Source organism: Xenopus tropicalis, chromosome 3 (genome assembly GCF_000004195.4).
Source record: "Xenopus tropicalis strain Nigerian chromosome 3, UCB_Xtro_10.0, whole genome shotgun sequence".
In the NCBI taxonomy this organism is placed as follows: domain Eukaryota; kingdom Metazoa; phylum Chordata; class Amphibia; order Anura; family Pipidae; genus Xenopus; species Xenopus tropicalis.
The window spans coordinates 52,137,978-52,151,183 of NC_030679.2; the positions used below are offsets into that span (position 1 = coordinate 52,137,978).

The window sequence follows — 13,206 nt, forward strand, 5'->3', positions numbered from 1 at the left end:
ATTGTGTTTTTTTTATTGGACCGATCATTGGGAAAAATAGTTTTGGCCCCCTTTGAACCTGACTGATACAAGTACAGGACTCCAGTTATATAACTTTTGCAGAACTAGTCTAATTTACCTGGAAAACCAACAGTCCAGTCTACAAGCCATAAGACTAAATTATTCCAGGCAATAGTACACTAAATAGTTGTGAACTGGTACTTCAGACTGTAAAGGAAGAACATTTAATTAGGATGGACACTTCAGAGTTTAATATGAGAAGACTTCAAACTGTTATGTTTTTCCAGACCATATAACTCGAGTCCACGCCATGCAATGCTGATTATTTATTGACCTGGTTTATATTAATAGCAGGTAGAGCATGTGTGCTCGAGCACTAAACATTCACAGACGCGAGCAGTAAATAATAAAAGCAGACTTTAATCTATGAACAAATGAAGAGTGCGAACAATGCTAAACATACAACTAGAACTATTCAACATACTAGCCAAAAATAAACCAATCCCTTCTATGTCTGTGTGCAAAAATTAGAGCATGACAGAAAAAAAAAAAACTGTTTATAAAAGGCAATTTCCTCACTGCATTGCAACACAAATATACAACAGAAACTGGAAAAAATGTATGACTGGTTGAAGATATTATACAGTAGCCAAGAATGAATGATAACATGTTACTATAGAACACAATCGGCATACCACCATCACGGGGGGGATTCCCACTACCCATTGTCTCCATCTGCAGTAGATTCCCAGCACTAGCAAGGCAGTAGCTTGCGCAGTTATCTCCACAGCGGGCAGTGTCACAACCCGACCAACAGCACAAACTACTACCTCAGCCAGGACCAGAACACCATAGCTTGGCATTAAAATAAAGGGGTAGGGTTAATTAATAGATAACACAAGGATGCATACATACACTTTCTCTATCTCCAGCTAAAGGTTCATAGGTGGTACTGACACCATAAAGTTATGCTGCTGAATCTCCTGGTTATCAGACGCAGACATCAGGCAGACTCGCCCCTCCCGCCCTACCCTGGCATTACGCTTTCCCTGTATGACCTGCAACTGACATGGCAAGCTGCTCTCATTAGATACATTACAAGGCCTGGCCGCTGCAGCCCATCTTACTAATGCGATCGATACATGTTCAAATACAGCTTGAGGCAGGGTAAGGAAAGGGCTAAGTTATAAAGAAAATATTAATCAATCATTAATAGGAAAACATACATTCTATTTTTCAATACAGATTAGGGCACACAAACATTTGAAAAGCATAATTAAAGGTGACCAGATTAGATTCATCTGGCTGCAAGCAACATAACGTAAGTGAAAAGAGATATAGATATATATATATACACACACACATTTCGGTCCTTATTATACAATGTAAAGGTGCCAAAGTAAAGGGGCACAGACTGGGTGTGACCCAGCAGGTAGGGACATATATAAACCCCACTGAGGAGCTGTGACAGAAATAACCATGGAGTGAGGAATGGTTGATGCTATACCATCAGTAGAACTGCTAGGAGGATGGCAGTAATTGCAGTGCAACAGCTGGAGGGCTGCAGGTTGGCCATTCCCTTTAGCCTGCTGAGTAATCCACATATGTGTGAATCCATAGGAATGCCTATCACCTCCTGATGTTGAACTGCAGCCCCCACCATCCACTGGCGACCTAAGGCTGTGAGGCAAGGCGCGTTAGAAAAGGTTTCCCCATTCCTTCCCAGGGGCTGAGAGGCTTGTGTGCCAGGCGGCCATTCCGCTGAGGGGACGCACCGAGTTCTCTCCCCCGACACGTGTGGCTCCCGGCGGGAGAAACCACTCAGCCACAGGGGGGGGCACGGCTTCACACTCACCGACTCCGGGAACATGAAAGACAAAAAGATATTAAATATAGTTTTGCATGGGGCTACAGGAAAATGAGGCCGGCGCAGGGACTGGAAAAAAAATTCCTCCGAAATGCTGAATGCATGCTTATGTATGTAGTCCCACGCCGGGCTGCTAAAGGAGCCTGTCCGTACGGGAGGAGCCTTACAGCAGCTTTCAGAGAGAGAGAGAGGCGCGTCCCTTCGCTACCTGTGCTGCCGCAGTGGGATACATGCTGAGCCCGGCCATGCGGAGGATGGCGGTTTCCCCACGACACAGAAGCAGCAGCAGCCCGTCTCTCCCTAGTGCAGCGCTCGGTTCCTACCTCTGGAACTGACTTTCTGACATCATGCGTGACGTTGCCACACCACGTGACGAGCCAGGCAAAGCAATGTCCCCGCCCCAAGAGAATGCGCGGGAGTTTTGAAAGAGCCTGTTTTGTTTCGCTACGCCCCCTGCTGGAAGGCAATAGGAAAAGCCTTTACAAATGTCAGTTGCAGTAATAAGGAAAACCCACTAAGCACATAAGGTGGAGTTTGAAACCCCTACTGAAGGAAAAAAAAACCCACCCCAAATGATCAGGAGCCTGACTTTGTGTGACTGCAGGGCTGTGTATGGCTGCTGCCCTCCTACTGTGCTTCCCGCAGGGACTGTTAGGACACGCCCACCCCTGGTTTGTTAAAACCAGAGAGAATCTATTGGGAGCTCAAAAGGGACTGTTTTTACAGATAATATTAATATTTAGCCCAAAGTAAAACCAGCACCATATATTATTCATAACTGCCTACAAGATTAGGGTGTTTTTAGTTTATTCTATATGTGTCCTTTTATTATCCTTTTATATTACATTCCAGGTGAGAAATCTAACCCTATGTTTGGGAAGCGTGTTGTTTAAATTGAATTGCTTTCTATAGCTCAATATGCACTGTTTTTCAAAACAATTAACCCACTGGATGCAAGGCTGGATTTTAAAGCTGTGCCCTCCAAGGCCATTCACTCTCTCCCTGACCCCCCCACACTCCAGCACGCTTAGACCCCTGCGCACTCCCTTACACTTGTATCTCCCGCCCCCCTTCCCTCCCTTGTGCTTGCACTCCCCTTGGCACTAATAACACCTCCCTTACTGGTTGGCTGGGCTGGGTACTGAACTGGCAGGAGATTAAAACAGCTGTTTAAATCTTCTGTCCAGTCCCCAGTGCAAATGTCACCAGCGGGTGGCATGCAGCCCCCAGATCTTTGCCGCCCTAGGCAGGGCCTTTGTGGCCTGCCCACAAATCCTTGCCTGACTGTATGGCAGCTTATTGGAGACTATAGGAGACATTTTATACATGGAGATATCACGGTAACTTCAGTGTCAGCTTCCAAAAAGTTCAAGACTAAGCTGGCCATACACGCACCGATAATATTGTAAGAAACCTCGTTTCGTATGTTATTCGGTGCGTGTATGGCAAGTCGGCGAGTCGACCGGTATTGCAGGAGGCTGCTGATATCGGTCGACTCGCCGATCAGCCAGGTCAAAAGATTCTGATCGGGTGCATAGAAGGCGCCTGATCAAAATCTGCCTTCAGGGCTGAATCTGCAGAAGGAGGTAGAAATCCTATTGTTTCTACCTCCCTATCTGCCGTTTCAGCCCTGAACGGTTAGTGGCCAATTGTACGATCGGAAATCGCCACGTGTGTGGCCACCTTAAGGGCAAGGGCACACATTGCATATGAAATGCTTCTCTATGCCTGTAGAGAAAGACACAAATACTTTGTTATACTCCCCCTTAGCACCTTCTCTTTCTCACTTTCCTTCTATTATTTTTCCATCTACTTAAATTTTCATGTGCAGTTTTGGCTGGCTATACATGGGTAGTGCCACCCCTAGCTGTCACACTGGCTAAGTAGAAGTATCACAATTGTACCTGTTGGGCACACAATATATACTGGTAACTGAGTGGGAAGCATGTCTGGCAGAGACAGTTATCTATATATGTGTTTCTGTCCTATGGTTTTGCCACCTGGCCAGTAAAACTAATAGTTAATGCCAGTGTTAATATTAGGAGAGAAATGTAAAAGGGATAGGAAAGCATTGATATTGTTTATGTTAAACACCAAAGAAATAAATAGAAAAGGGTCACAGATAGAAAGTCTTTACAGTTGTGAAGCCAGCAGCCAGGTTTCTACACAGATTATCAGGGTAAATGACTCAAACACCTCACTTGGGGCCTGAGCACACAGAGTGTTTGCTACACTTCTCTCAGCAGAGAAGTGGATCCACTCCTGTACGCCGCCACGTATACCTGCACTAAAAAGTACAGCTTCCACAGAAGTGTTGGTACTTGGAGCAGAGTGGAGGTCGGCCCATAAAACTTGTAAGCAGGTGTTTATTGGTTGACCTCTGCTCTGCTCCATGTATGGTAGTGGATCTGCTTCTCTCAGCCTGAAAATAATAACAGGCTGAGAGGAGTGGAGCAAATGCTCTGTGTGCCCAGGCCCTTACATTTCAGAGGTTACATAGGATATGGCTCCAGCAACAGAGAGTAGCAAACAGCTTCTATGACTTTATTTTGAACAAGTGTCTTAACTCTAAATCAAGGCACTTATAAGGGCTTTTATACACTGGCATTATACCCTGCTTTCCCCTGAGGATTTCTTCTGTGTTCCACAGGAACAGGAAGAAATGCATTTTGTCCTGTGCTCTGCTACTGTGGAACGCAAAACTAATCCACTGCAGGGGAATGGAGGGTGAAGTGCCCATGGGTAAGAGCCTTAACAAAGGCCTAACTAATAGCATTACTGCACATAATTTATAAGAATTGTGTAAATACAATATCTGCACTTATGCCTCATAATTTTAATGCCCTACATGCTATCTACAGTGGTGTGAAAAACTATTTGCCCCCTTCCTGATTCCTTATTCTTTTGCATGTTTGTCACACTTAAATGTTTCTGATCATCAAAAACCGTTAACTATTAGTCAAAGATAACATAATTGAACACAAAATGCAGTTTTTAAATGAAGGTTTACGTTATTAAGGGAGAAAAAAAACTCCAAATCTACATGGCCCTGTGTGAAAAAGTGATTGCCCCCCTTGTTAAAAAATAACTTAACTGTGGTTTATCACACCTGAGTTCAATTTCTGTAGTCACCCCCAGGCCTGATTACTGCCACACCTGTTTCAATCAAGAAATCACTTAAATAGGAGCTACCTGACACAGAGAAGTAGACCAAAAGCACCTCAAAAGCTAGACATCATGCCAAGATCCAAAGAAATTCAGGAACAAATGAGAACAAAAGTAACTGAGATCTATCAGTCTAGTAAAGGTTATAAAGCCATTTCTAAAGCTTTGGGACTCCAGCGAACCACAGTGAGAGCCATTATCCACAAATGGCAAAAACATGGAACAGTGGTAAACCTTCCCAGGAGTGGCCAGCCGACCAAAATTACCCCAAGAGCGCAGAGACAACTCATCCGAGAGGTCACAAAAGACCCCAGGACAACATCTAAAGAACTGCAGGCCTCACTTGCCTCAATTAAGGTCAGTGTTCACGACTCCACCATAAGAAAGAGACTGGGCAAAAACGGCCTGCATGGCAGATTTCCAAGGCGCAAACCACTTTTAAGCAAAAAGAACATTAAGGCTCGTCTCGATTTTGCTAAAAAAACATCTCAATGATTGCCAAGACTTTGGGGAAAATACCTTGTGGACCGACGAGAGAAAAGTTGAACTTTTTGGAAGGTGCTTGTCCCGTTACATCTGGCGTAAAAGTAACACAGCATTTCAGAAAAAGAACATCATACCAACAGTAAAATATGGTGGTGGTAGTGTGATGGTCTGGGGTTGTTTTGCTGCTTCAGGACCTGGAAGGCTTGCTGTGATAGATGGAACCATGAATTCTACTGTCTACCAAAAAATCCTGAAGGAGAATGTCCGGCCATCTGTTCGTCAACTCAAGCTGAAGCGATCTTGGGTACTGCAGCAGGACAATGACCCAAAACACACCAGCAAATCCACCTCTGAATGGCTGAAGAAAAACAAAATGAAGACTTTGGAGTGGCCTAGTCAAAGTCCTGACCTGAATCCTATTGAGATGTTGTGGCATGACCTTAAAAAGGCGGTTCATGCTAGAAAACCCTCAAATAAAGCTGAATTACAACAATTCTGCAAAGATGAGTGGGCCAAAATTCCTCCAGAGCGCTGTAAAAGACTTGTTGCAAGTTATCGCAAACGCTTGATTGCAGTTATTGCTGCTAAGGGTGGCCCAACCAGTTATTAGGTTCAGGGGGCAATTACTTTTTCACACAGGGCCATGTAGGTTTGGATTTTTTTTCTCCCTAAATAATAAAAACCCTCATTTAAAAACTGCATTTTGTGTTTACTTGTGTTATCTTTGACTAATAGTTAAATGTGTTTGATGATCAGAAACATTTTGTGTGACAAACATGCAAAAGAATAAGAAATCAGGAAGGGGGCAAATAGTTTTTCACACCACTGTATATATAGGGCTACCATACCCTACAAAACCTTATAATGCATAAAGAAGGGGACATGAATCTGATGTGTGTGATCTAATACCCTCAGTGTGCACTAACACAATCAAACAACACATTCTTCTGTGGGGGGTTTGTGCCCTGGAAGTCACATCATCTCCAGTGTAAAATGTTTCCCCTAACTTGCTAGTGATTAACAAACATGCACCAAATAGCACACATATTGCCACATAGCCTGCTTTCCACTGGAATTCTGGGAAATAACCCTGCATTGTGGGTACAAAACATGACAAATAATTGCACTATGTACTGTGTTCTTGAATAGGGCTTTGTGTTTCACATGCATTTGGTCATATTGGAGCTTATATGCTAACACAGGTGTAAAACTCTCACCACTGCTCCTACCCATAAGTCTCATCAAAGCATAGGCTACACATGGCAGTATATGAGTTGAATTTATTTTGCACTTGAAAAAACTTGTATAAAATCTGTTTTTAAAAAAGTCCACACAGGTATAAATGATTTCATAAAGGTTGGTAGATTTCTATTTGTAGAGCTAATGCAAGTAATATGTTGACAAACTCTCATGTGATTGCACCAGTGTTTAGCAGCTTTCCGAAGTCATGTGAAGTTTCTCCTGTATGCAACTTTGCACAACTTTGGAAAACTACAGCGGTGCTTAGGCCTTTCCACTGGCAAATTCCCTTTGTTGCTGGTGAAAAGGCATTTCCAAGAGATTAGCTGCCTGCAGTAGCAGATATTTATCGTGGGTGACTAAATCTCTCTGTGGGACATTAGTCTTATGCAAGCAAGGTGATCTAAAACCCCCAATTAGTTTTTATACTGGATACAGTGTACAGTCCCAAAGGTTGCCCTGTTTCTTGGCAGCTTTATTTTAATGGGGTGGTTCACCTTTAAGTTATCTGTAAGCATGTCAGGAAAGGCTTCTATCACAGAAAAAGCAGGACCCACCCTAAAATTTTTCCAAGTGTTTGAGGAATGATGGCTTAATCAAAACTGCAGACAATGGCCATTTAGGAGATTAAGGTACCATATAATAGAAAGGTTTTTGCTTGTTTCAGTTCTGGCAACATAACTCTAAAGATATAATTAGGCTTAAATGCCTGAAAACCCTGAAAAGACAATGACATGACAAGAATTCCCTTGTCGACCAGATCCATAATGATCAGCAATCACTGCAACCACACACTTCTTTTTGTCACACATTGCTGGACACAATGGAATTCCATTTCTGGTTACGTATCATCTTACATTTAGCCATATTCTATCATATTCTAACAAAAGAATATGCAAAGCCATTTCTCAAACTCCAGCTGTCTGCCTTTACTGTTTTAGAATAACATACAAGTTCTGAAACCCTTTACATGCCACCTACTGTCTCATATAAGTACAATTGTGCAGATGGAGTAGGTACTAAATAAATAACCTACTGCCAAATACTTACAGAAATGAAAGTACAGTTGAGAGCAATCTAATTATTACTTTTAACTGGTGATTTGTATTTAATGAATGTCATATTATTGCATTGAACTTGCTTATCTGCTCCATTGTGGCTGACATTTATTATCTATTGCATAAACAATCAAAGGGTTGATTCACTTACAATTATAATTCTGATCAATTCTGATAAACAATGGTGCAATTTATTATTTTAAATATTAAGATGTGTTTATCTAATTCTGTATTCTATCATGGCTGATACTGATAAGATGTAAAAAAACTGTAAAAAAATTGTTTCTGTTATGGTGTATTGTATCCAATATTTCAGACCACTGAGTGACCCTCTAATCCGTTCTAAACCCTGCTGCTGCAAAACTCACCTGTCTCACTGCTTCATCAACCGCTCCCCTATGCATATCTCTTCCCTGGCTCCCAATCCCCCTCTTGAACCAAATCCAGATTACTAACACTCACATTCAAGGCCCTCAACAATGAATCCCTTCTCTATATCTCAGCTTTGATTGCAAAATACACTCCCACGAGCAATCTACACTCTGCTTCTGCCCTTCTGCTCCATTCTCTGCTCATCACTTTATCCCATTCCCAACTGCAAGGCTTCTCCTAAGCTTCTGCCTGTCTTTGAAACTATCTGCCTCGAGGTAAACTGTTCCCTTCTTTCCAAACCTTCAGTTGGTCAGAGAAGAAGCATATTCAGCCTCAAGGTAAACTGTTCCCTTCCTTCCAAACCTTCAGTTGGTCAGAGAAGAAGCATATTCAGTGGGTCTTAGAAACTAACTTTTATAAATCACCAGTCGGTTTCATCTCCCTTATGTTTCAGTTGTTCACTAACCCTTTAGATTGTAAGCTCTTATGAGCAGAGTCCTCTTATGCCACTTTTACTCCGCAACTCTTGTTTTTTAAAATTATTATATTATACCTCCGTCTGTTATAAATTCATGCAAAGTGCTGACTAACTTGATGGTAAATGAATAATAAACTCAGTCAAAGTCAAATGAATTATGAATGCAATAACATATTGTTTTTTCCACCTTGTCTACATCAGATGCTTATGGTGATGTTTGGAATTATGTGCCCAGGCCATTCCTTCTCTGTATGTGAAATAGTGTGTGCAAATAAATATATATAGGCAACTGCTGTTGACACAATATATTAAGAATGTTTTTGCTAAGAAAGCAAAGCTGAAATATACATTTGCAGTGTAGAAGTAATTACACATAGGAGTAACTGGTTAATAAATTAATTTCATTTCTAATACTTACTAATATAAAAATAAAGTGATAGCAACATAGGTCATATTTTACAACTTAGTACTTGTGGAACAGTTCCAAAATATCCTCCCTATCTCTGCACACCAATAAAAACATAAATGTCCTTGCCATTGTTAAAAAAACACATTTGTTATAAGCCAGGCATGCACAGAAGACAGCCAGAAATGTGCAGGAAGTCCAGTAGCCTTTTAAAAACATAGGATGTATCTGGCTTGTTAAACATTAAAACCGCCACACAATCATAATATACACTTTTGTACTGGTAAAAGAATTGCTAAGTTGAATATATCATTTCATAAACTAGTCTTGATCATATTCCTCTACTGTGAAAAAACATGTCAGCGTTATTATATGTCCTACGGTACATAAATGTGCTTGTTGATATTAATTTAGTTTCACACATTAAAATGATTTATTTTCTGTTTTTTTAAGTACCTAGGGATCCTTGTGCTCATTGCTGCATACTTTATATAACTTCTTGTTGATGCAGTCGTGCTGAATCCTCTTTTTCTTTGATTTTCTCATCTTTAACCACGTGAATCCTCATAGGTCATTTGAATCCTCTCTTCCTTGTTAGAGGACTGGACTCTTTTTAGGCTGAAGAGTCCACCTGTGATCTCTTTCCTCAGCCCAGCCATTACACTGGTGTAGAGCAGCTCTACTTATAGCTATGTTTCAGGAATCATTAGTTCTAGGAAAGAGAGATGAAAACTCTCACTGACTATAGTGGTGAATCTGTCATTTATCTGCACAATTTTTATAAACTGTATTGTAGACATACATATGTCTTCATATCTTAGAGCAGAGGTTTTTGGTCTTTTTTGTTCACCTCCTACAATTTGACAGGTTTGTAGTACAATATGCTCATAACAAGGTTAAAGAACCCAAAAATAGTTTTATGCCTAATAAAAGAAAACTTAATTATAAGCAACTTTGCAATATACATTCATTACATATTTGTAATGTTTTTTTTAGTTATTTGTGTATATATAGCTGCTATTAAAAGCAGTGTCTGCCTGTCCTTTCTATTCTCTGCCCGGGTGGCTCTGGCGTTTGAAACACAAGGCAGCATACTGACAGACCTCTCTTGCTGGAGGAGACTGACCTTTGCAACACTGTTTAAAAAGTAACAATCTAGAGTTCAGCAAATGCTGCTTTCTATAGCAATTACATTTACAAATAACTTTTAAAGCACTAATAATTTTTAATAAATTGAAAAGTTCCTTTAAAGGTGTATGAAAATTTTTTGTTGTAACAGTCATTCAGCAAAAATTCTTAAAATATCTAGGAACCACACTAGTGTTCACCACAAATTTTTCCTCAACCGATTTGGCGTTGCGTTTGGGTCTCAGGAGAAATTAGAATTCACTCTATTTGGCTTTTAGGCTGGCCCTGCAGCCACTGGTCTGGGCCACCCTAAAGGAAGGATCCCCAACATTTTTTACCCATGAGCCACACTTAAATGTAAAAAGAGTTGGGGAGTAAAACAAGCATGAAAATTGTTCCTGGAGATGCCAAATAAGGGCTGTGATTGGCTATTTGGTAGCAGCTATGTGATCTGGCAGCCTACATGAGGCTGTTTGTCAGTATAGCTGATTTTTATGCAACCAAAACTTGCCTCCAATCCAGGAATTCAAAAATAAGCACTTTTGAGGTCACTGGGAGCAACATCCAAGGGGTTGGGGAGCAACATGTTGCTCACTAACCACTAGATGATAGCAAATTATTATTCCACACTTTAAGAAGACCATAAAATATTCTAGTTTATACAATACTGAATATGTATTGCAAAAACTATAAATTACTCCTTCTTTGTTTTGGTTTTCAGAATATGTTTATCTCTTAGATTAAGGGGTATATTTATCATGTGTAAAAGTGGAGTAAAACATCACAGGTGATGTTGCTCATAGCAGCCAATCAGATGCTTTGCTTTGATTTTCTGACTGTTGAAATCTAATTGCTGATTGGTTGCCCTGGGCAACATCACCGATAATGCTTCACTCCACTTTTTACACAGCATGATAAATATATCCCTAAGTCTCTATTTCTTCTGTAGTGCAAAATATATACTACACTCTCTGTAAAGTAGTACATAATTTCTGAGCTCTCCATATGTGAGATCCTAGCAGTGGCCTACTGTTCTTTTTTTATCTTCAGATAGATCGAAGGAATAAGTGATTTTTATATTTTGGCAAAGGCCTGAGCCTTATATACCTATAAATGGCACTTTGGACACATACATTTGGAAATTTCTAGATGCAAGTTTATTCCACTATTACAGACAGGGTTAACACACTTACTCCCAAGTGCATAACCCTTTTGTGCAAATACATTACAGATATTTCTCTAAGGGAAGAGTCTCCACACTTGCTGGCATTATGCTACAGATTCATAAATACATATGAATAGCTGGCATTGCAGGGTCAGCACAGGAGTTCACTGAGCCTATATTTACTTTTGGGCTCAAATTGACAATATGACTTGACTTTGCCTAGGACAACTCCTATTCCTCTTTGGAAACTCACAAGCTTTTAGATGGTGACTTTTTACTCTCAAGTTTTTGTTTTTTCTTTGCACTGAACAAATACTAGACATTTGAGTTTTCGAACCAAAACTTGAGTTTTTTAAGAGTAAAATAACTTGAATCGAAATAATAAACCAAACTCGACCGTTAATAAATCACTTCCCCTTGTGCATGCATTATATAGTGTACATACTATATGTAGATGTTGTAGGCAACTACAGGCTGGACAGCCTTGATCTAAAAACTTGAAAGCACAGCAGGCACTAGTAATTAAGACTTCCACCAGCCTGCTGAAATCCACCACATGTATGTGTAAAAATTGTACATTAAATAAAAAAGAATATTATCTATCTATAATAGAAATGACATTCACTTTTATTATTACCATCCTTTCAAAAGGAATCTATGGGACAATTTATTACAGAACTGTACCATTTATTTTACACACAAATATGTCAGTTCTCTTGGTTTACAAAGGCTGCTAACAAAAAATATGGAATGTTGTAGTACTGTCTTGCATAAAATTAAGTACACGGCGTACTGTCGGTGGGATCAAATCACCAGTCTAATAAGGTTGACTGAACTGTAATACTTTGATTTACACATCAAGCAAATCCCATGAGCTTTGAAGCAACCCACTTTCAAGTATCACACCACTCCTATATCAAGATAAAATTAAAGTTTACTTCATCTTATTCGTTTAAAGTCAAAAAAAGGCCCACACTGCTACATAATCAGGAACATGTACTGAGGTGTAAGGTTGTACTCATGAAATACTGAGCCTGTTAGTATCATTAAAATAGTTCACAATCGGCCTGCTCAGTGCAGTTCACAAAAGCTGTCCGTTCAAAAATATATTCAAACATTCATTTGGGAGTAGATTTCCAGATGATATCTTCCACAATTGTTGCACGTGGTCAAGATTCTCCATTCTGGACCTTGGCTGATGCTGGTGGATGCATGAAGTCTTTAAACGGAACTAGAGCTTCTTTGAGGGCTGTACACACTTCAGAGGATGAACATGTAATACATTCCACTAGAGTTGGATACAGTGATATTACCTGTGCCCACGTGTTTGCATCAACTGTAACAAAGGAGATACTATTAAGTACAGGCATGGCACATAGAACAATGTAGAGTTTTGTCTTCTACAAACCCATATTTAAGTCTGCCTATAACGTGCATTAAAGTTGTCTGTATGAAACTGCCCAATGTAATAAACCTATGACAAATACAGTAGAACACCTCCTTTATGTTTGGAGGTGACTGTGCGTAATGCCAAAATAGCAGTAATTTATGAGCTGGTTTATGAAATATGGCTTAATGCTATTCCAACATTGCCAGGATCTTTTAACAAACTTGTTTCAGGGCTACCACATATGGATCATACAATTCTGTATGGTTGCCCCACGACAATGTTATTGTAAAATGTAGGACTACAACAATCATCAACACTGACTGATAAATTAAGCAAAATGATCTGACTCATCAATCTAACAACACAGATATCATCTGAGCAAGGTGCAAAATTCCATCATACATGGACCACACAGCACAATCACATGTCACTTTTCATCTTCCATGTAATCC

At 40.2% G+C, this 13,206-nt stretch overlaps 1 protein-coding gene and 1 non-coding gene across 9 annotated transcripts in view; both read right to left on the reverse strand.

The window, feature by feature from the left end:
• Positions 1-754: 754 nt before the first annotated feature.
• Positions 755-839, reverse strand: mirlet7i (microRNA let-7i). The gene has a single exon (NR_049633.1). It is a non-coding gene; the product is annotated as a microRNA let-7i (primary transcript).
• Positions 840-11,972: 11,133 nt separating this feature from the next.
• The window catches only part of mon2 (MON2 homolog, regulator of endosome-to-Golgi trafficking), a 74,252-nt gene continuing 73,018 nt past the window's right edge, over positions 11,973-13,206 (reverse strand). For all 8 annotated transcript variants that reach the window (XM_031898879.1, XM_031898878.1, XM_031898877.1 and 5 more), the window contains one exon: positions 11,973-12,700. In XM_031898879.1, coding sequence (XP_031754739.1) covers positions 12,534-12,700 — 167 coding nt within the window. In that variant the 3' untranslated portion in view covers positions 11,973-12,533. The remainder of the gene's footprint in view (positions 12,701-13,206) is intronic.